The sequence below is a fragment of the Equus caballus genome, chromosome 16 (assembly GCF_041296265.1).
Source record: "Equus caballus isolate H_3958 breed thoroughbred chromosome 16, TB-T2T, whole genome shotgun sequence".
Lineage (NCBI taxonomy): Eukaryota > Metazoa > Chordata > Mammalia > Perissodactyla > Equidae > Equus > Equus caballus.
This window is the reverse complement of record NC_091699.1, coordinates 95,611,736-95,618,931: the sequence shown is the minus strand read 5'-3', so window position 1 is coordinate 95,618,931 and position 7,196 is coordinate 95,611,736. Positions and strand designations below refer to the sequence as shown.

The window sequence follows — 7,196 nt, the reverse complement described above, 5'->3', positions numbered from 1 at the left end:
ATCATTCACATAGAGTCGGCCTGCTGATTGAGAGCTCCCAAAACTTGGTTTTTCGGGGCCGTGGGGAGTGTGCCCCATTTCGAGTTTCCCGACACCAAGTCACGGTTGATTAGATTACCATCTACGTTAATTTTAGAGCAACATTGATTCACCTAATAGAATCCCCTTCAGCACCAAAGACATGGTTTAGAAGGCGGCGTTTTAATATCGGCTGGCCCTCCTTTACCAGGGATATCATTTGGACCGGACTTGCATTGTTTTGCACGGTGTCCATTGTTATGCCACACTTAAACCAGGCATTATCAAAAAGCACCTTTGGGCAGCTGCGAAAACTCTGCCGCCATTACTTTGGCCACATGACTGAGTTCCTACTTCCTGACAGGCTCGCAGCGTATCCCCTAAAGTATGAATTCGCCCTTTAAGGTGAGACATAGCAGACTGGCAATCAGCATTAGCGTTTTCAAAGGCTATTTTCAACAGGATAATTTGAGCTGCTTCAGGATGAGCTATTTGTCTCTCAATTGCCTGCTGGAGACGGTCAATAAATTCTATGTATGGCTCGTTTGGCCCTTGTCGGACATTCACAAAGGAATTGGTGGCTCTGTCTGCCCCTGAAGGGGGAATTGCCTTCCAGGCTGCTAATGCCACCTCTGAACATTGTCTATGCAACATTCCATTTGCCTCAGCCTGTGCTTGAGGCGTCGCATATTGGCCGACCCCCACCCCGTAACATGTCGGCACTGATTGGGAGAGGGGGTTTAAAGACAGATTATCCATAGATTGGGATACAGATATTTCATTATACTCAGACCTGAAAAGAGTATATTCAGCATGCGACAAAAGAGTCTTTGCGAGCAAAAGCCAATCACAGGGTAGCATACTATAACCAGCTCCCAGTGCCTCTGTCATCCCAACAGTGAAAGGTGACTGCCCTGCATTCTCTCTAATGCTCTTTTTCAGCTCCTTAAACACCCAAAAAGGAAGTTCTCTTCGCCCACGATTGACCATTACGGGGAAGGCACAGGGAAAAACATCAGGATCTCCACTGTTTAATCCTTCCCGAAGGCAATTATGAACCACACTATACTGCCTGGAATCAACATACGGGGCGGGTGGAGTACAAGGAGGAGCAGTAGGCAAGACAGGAGGGTTCTTGAAGGCGAAACGCCTCTCTAAAGGAGGGGGGAATGGTAAAGCGTCATTGTCTGAGGACGTTTGTTCAAAATTTGTCTGAGATTTACTAACGGCCCTTTTAAAAGAGTCTCTTGGTGGCGAGCAAGGCGGAGGAGGCAGTGGCGGCGCCTCTTCAGCTTTGCCTGAAGGGCGCTCAGGTGAAGTGGCCGATTTTTCCTCATCCGATAGATCCAACAAAGGGAACAGCTCAGTACGTACTGTTCCCCAAGTCGTTAAGATATGTACATACTTTAAAAGGCCATGCTCAAAGCGAGACTTTAGTGCCTTGCGAGCCCTTTCCCATAACTCAATGTCCAAGGTGCCATCCTCAGGGAACCAGGGGCAATGTGTAGATATTGCTAGCAGCAGCTTCTGTAACTCGCTGAGAGAAACCGAAACTGAAATCACCTTCAGCAGCCGCTGAAGAGTCTTAAAGTATAATTTCTGCTGGGTCCTCCATTGTTGGCCCATCATTCTCACGGCGGACCGCCGAAAGGCAGTTGAAATTCCCCAATATCGTTACTCACCAATAATGCCGCCGATCTTGGATCACGTCAGGGTCACCACATGTCGGTGTCGCAATCCAATGTACACGTCAGGATAGATGCGGAGAAGGCTGATGGCCACTCTGAGTTTATTATAACCAGCGTTTCAATATATACATAGCTTACATCTGTTAAACATACACAGGTGTTGTGGACAATGTAATTAGCGGATGCCAAGAATTCTTAGTGATTTCTCAAGGAGCCCTCCCTCGGCCTCTGTTTTGATATTATCGTGTTATTGCTGTGCTCGTATATTTTTGTCTCGAAGCATGCAAGGCCTCCTAGGCAACGGCCCCTCCTGCTCCCCATATCGTGTCTCCATCTGTGCCCCCAGGTGACCATGCCTAGCTTAGGTTGCCTCCCCGTGGAGGTCTTACCCGTCATTGGCTAACCGGCCTTCTCACCTCTGGGTCACAGTTTGTTGGCAAGCCTTTTCCAGTGATTATTAACCCTTCCTGCGTCAGGGGAGGCTACAACTTCTATTTAAAATTGTACCTGATCCTGGCCAGTGCTCTAACCGATAAGAGACTACGACCAATTTTGTCTGCTAATCAGTTTGACTCTTCTTGAGTATGCCAGTGCTTCAGACATATGCAAGATAAACGTGGTAGTGTTTGGAAAGAGACAACCTTTTCAAAGTCTGAAAATTGTAAGTAATTTACCCAAACATCACTATATAAAAAAAATCATAGGCTAATAGATGTATATTTTCTGACTGGTACCATGATCATTTTGTCCCAATAGCAGAAGCACATCACAGGAAAATTAGCTTGAAGAAAACTGTAAAATTCTACTGTTCCTGGAAAAAGAAAGGGACTATACCTAGAAAAGACAGAGAAATGCCCCCCAAAATTAAAAATTAATTGTTCCACATGATCTAGATTTATCCAAGATCTAACATCTCTTTAGCATCAGAGCTAAAAAAAGAAATAGCATTTTCCCATATCTCAAGTCTCGTTGATATTTAAAATATTCTTAATAGCAAGAAAGAGGATCAAATATATGCAATACCTCAGATTGTAAGCCCGAGTTACATAAGTATGAAATTCACATTATAATAAAAGATCCTTGTGCCAGCCCTGTGGCTGAGTGGTTAAGTTTGCGTGCCCTGCTTCCATGGCCCAGGGTTTTGCTGGTTCAGATCCTGGGCATGGACCTGGCACCGATCATCAAGCCATGCTGAGACAGCGTCCCACATGCCACAACTAGAAGGACCCACAACTAAAATATGCAACTATGTACTGGGGAGTTTTGGGCAGAAGAAGGAAAAATAAAATCTTAAAAAAAAAAAAAGATCCTCCTTCACATTCTTTGGGGAGATTGGTATTGATTTTTTTGTTTGTTTTGGAAATTATAACTTACATTTAATTTATGAACATCCAGTATGAAAAGTTATTTAATATTATGACTTTTATCAAGATGTGTACATTTTATTTTTAGGGATTTTAAGTTTTAGAATAGCTTTTTGTGTTGTGGTTATTTTATTTTTTAAATTAAAGTGATTTATTTAAGCAACATATTCTAATTGGTTTTTCAGCTCTTAGAAGACCCAGATGCCAAGATCAAACTCAAGATCCAGTGTTTAATATTCCCTTCCTTTCAGAATTGGAATCTTTTTACTTGAGATTGACAGTTTATTTTTTTCTGTTTTCAAAATCACTAATATTTCCTTCTGCAGAGTTTAATCTGCTTTTTATTATTACGCTGAAATTTCCATTTCAGATGTTTTGCTTCTCAGCTCTAGAATTTCCACTTGGTTGCTTTTTATAGCTTTCATTTCTATCCTCGTTATTTTTCCTTTTTAATGAAATCCTTGGTCGTATTAATAATAGCTGTTTTATATTAAATATCTGCTAATTCATTCCTGAGTCTATTTCTTTGGATAAAATTTTCTTCTTGTTATGGGCCATATATTTTTCATGTTTGGTGATGAGAATGTTAATATTTATATGAAGAAAGAATGGACTGCTGTCCTTGGATGCTCAGACACTCATTGACAAGTCCCCATGATGTGGTTTCTACACAGATTCTCAGGATAACAATAAAGGTAGCTTTCTTAGGGGGCCTCTTTGTTCTCCAATCTCCAACAACAGTACATTTCATAAATTATACTTTTTTCACTCGAGCTATTTGCCCAAGATGAAGTACCTCAAATTTGGTGTATCTCTATTCAGTTAGAACTCTTCAATGTCCATAACATCAGAGATACCAAAACCTGATGTTCCAAGTTTGTCAGCAGATTCCAAGACTCTTGGAATGAGAGGAAAGTATTTACTGAGAAGCAGAGATGAATTCAGCAAGAATCATAAAAATAATCAAAACTGGAATATTTTCCCAAGTTCTTGAGAAAAGCCTTGATTTGCTTACTGGAAGCATAATTAATCACTGGCATCCATTAGAGTCACACAAAATCTAGATTTAGTTATCATTTAATTTCCAAAAGCATTTTCCTGGACAATTTTGGGACCTTTATCACAGCTGAAAGTTTGGAAGTCATAGACATTCCCAGACAGGGTGAATACTCCATCCAATGCAAGTGAACCTTTAAATGTAAGAAAAAAAATTCCAGGACTTGGGTTCATGGTGGGCTCCTGACACAGTTTTCCAGCCTTCTTGAGTATGGTGCCCTGGACTGCCATTTTTGCTCTCATTTTTGGCCACCTGTTGTGCGTTTAAGGGAATGTGGCCCCTCTCTATGGAATGCACCAGCACCCTTTTTCTTAGAGCACTGTACTAGTCACCGTGTTATCTTTATCTAATATATTTTAGTGCATGTTGTAGGAGGCATTTCCTTTTGGCTCCTTCCTAGAGGCTTGACTTGCATGAATCTTTTATATTGGTCTCAAATCACTATGGACTTTAAAAGAAATGGTACTGGAAACAGTAAAGTTTAAACTATATCTCTCACTATTTATCAACATAAATTCCAGCTGGAACAAGGATGTAAATGCAAACAGGAAGCCAGGGAGGTACTGGCAGAGGCTCTGAGTGAATTCGCCTACAGTCTTGGGGAACACCTTTCTAACTATTCATTGAAGTCTAGAAGCTATAATTTAAATATTGATAAATTATAATTTTTAAAGCATGAAGAATAATAAGAAATACCTCACCATGGCCAATTTATTGTATTAAAGACAAAAGACAAGCTGGGAACAAAACTTGCACTTCCTTTCACAAAGTCCTAATCCCCCTAGTATAAAAAGAAATAAAAAAGAACAAAAGCCCAATTAAAAATTGGGCCTAAGGAGCTTTCTTTTCAGATAGTTCAAAGAGAAGAAATGCAAATGGCTCTTAAACGTAAAAGATTATGACTTACCCTTAATATGAGAAACATAAAATAAAATTGTACTATGATACAATTTATTACTTATACTGGAAAAACAAAATCCAGAAAAATCACAACACACTTTGCTAAGAAGCTGACAAGACACAGATATTCCCATGCCATGTTGGTAAGAGAGGAAAATTATCACAGGGCAATTCTGCAATAATTAATTGGTCTAACAATTCTACCTCATGGGTTTATCATAGACAAAACTGCCTCCAAACGTTATTTGTGTGCTATCATTTTGTTGTTTCTAATAACAAAGCACTAAAAACAACAAAAGTTTCCACCTAAATAGGCTTGATTAAATAAACTATGGTTTATTTATACACATAACAAATGCATTATGTAAAAGAACGTGTGTGTGTGTGTGTGTGTGTGTGTGTGTGTGTGTGTTCTTTTCTCTATATATTGTATCTTCAGATAGTCACTGGGCAAATATCTGTTGAACACCAACCTGGAGAAGAATATGCTAATTCTCAAAGGTTCTGGAAAATACAGTAGCAGTACATTCCCCCTAGAAGAGAGACAAGCAAAGAGATTCATTAAAAAAGTTTTGATATATTTTAATGATATATCTTTATCTTTAATATATCTTTAAGAAAAGCCATATAATTGCATGCAAATTGAATATCTTAAGTGACTGGAGTAGTTCAGAGTGAATAATGGAGAACTTGCAAAGGTAACTTTGTGTCAAGTTTAAGAAAGGTCCCTGGTTTGGTAGACTGCAGCCAGCTAAAGGATCTTGTAGGATGAAAGGCATTGCAGCACAGGTTCTAAGTCCAACTTTCAAAGTGCATTTCTCAGCTTAATATGTAACTTCTTGTTCTTTCCAGTTCTATCTTGGTTAATACATAACCCCAATTGATATGTTGTTAACTCCAATGAAACATAGCAGAAATAAAAACATCCTAGATGTGTCCTTAAGCTGGTTCTGCTGACTTGAATAGAAGAATACTTTTTTCTTTGTCACTGTTCTGCTTTCCAGAAAAGCAAGAAAAAGAATTTGGATAACCACCTTTTTCTGTGTTATCAAGGGAATTCCTGCAGGGAGGGTGGGTGGTATAAAGGAAAAATTTTAATTTACAGCAGCACTTGCCCAAGAGAGAATCAAAACAATGTTTGTTTCACCACCGCTCTTCTGGCACTAATGCTCTTAAAGAATCACGAACGTTAAGTACCTTGACCTGAATCTAACTGAAGATTCTTTCCTGTCTATGATCACTGGAACTTGTTTTAACCAATTGTGTACAGACATATGGACTCATCTGTGCTACATGGACAGCTAGTATTCAATTCTTAACTACCACAGCCATTGGGAACCATGTCCCTTCACTTCTAAGTACTTAAAAATGTTTGCTTTTCCTCCTCAGGAAATTACTCAGTGAATTTCTTGTCCGATGAGTCTACTTTGCCTGGCATTTAACTCAGCATTAAAAAAACCCAAAAACCAGATAGTCTTTGTTTTATTATTTGACAGTAGGGAGAAGCAGTGGACAGGAATAAATGGCAGCTTAAGGCCCAGCAGAAAATATTTGAGTATCACTTATCACATTTCTCTCTATTCTTTCTCCCTTTGTTTTTCCTTGCTCAAGACAGTTTCTTTTTAAAATATACTTCAAAGAACATTAGAGAGAAAATGTGTGATGTCACACTAATAAATGTAAGTAATAAAAATTGTGGGCTATCATTTTCTTATCAAAAAGCAAACCTTTCTCAGATAAAAATAGACATGTGAAAATTAAACTTCATTGTTCAGATTTCTTTTCTTTTTTCTTTTTAATTTCTTGAGGACTCTCCATGCTCTTTTCCATAGTGTCTATGCCAATTTACATTCCCACCGGCAGTACACAAGAGTACTCTTTTCTCCACATCTTCACTAACACTTGTTATTTCTTGTCTTTTTTTGATAGCAGCCATCTTGACAGATGTGAAGTGATATCTCATTGTGGTTTTGATTTGCATTTCCCTGGTAGTTAGTGATGTTGAGCATTTTTTCATGTACTTGTAGGTCATTTGTATGTCTTTATTGGAAAAATGTTTATTTAGACCCTTTGCCAATTTTTTAATAGAGGTATTTGGTTTTTTGCTATTGAGTTGAATGAAGCCCTTGTATTTTTGGAGTATTAACCCCTTATTGGATATGTGGTTTG

At 38.9% G+C, this 7,196-nt stretch overlaps 1 protein-coding gene across 1 annotated transcript; it reads right to left on the bottom strand.

Annotated features, from left to right (window-relative positions):
• Nucleotides 1-276: 276 nt before the first annotated feature.
• Nucleotides 277-1,647, bottom strand: LOC138917964 (endogenous retrovirus group K member 24 Gag polyprotein-like). The gene has a single exon (XM_070236969.1). The coding sequence runs from the start codon at nucleotides 1,645-1,647 to the stop codon at nucleotides 277-279; it is 1,371 nt and encodes a 456-aa protein (XP_070093070.1).
• Between the last annotated feature and the right edge of the window lie 5,549 nt (nucleotides 1,648-7,196).

Coding starts and splice junctions, on each gene's coding strand:
- LOC138917964 (XM_070236969.1), bottom strand. CDS start 1,647: ATGATGGGCCAACAATGGAGGACCCAGCAGAAATTATACTTTAAGACT.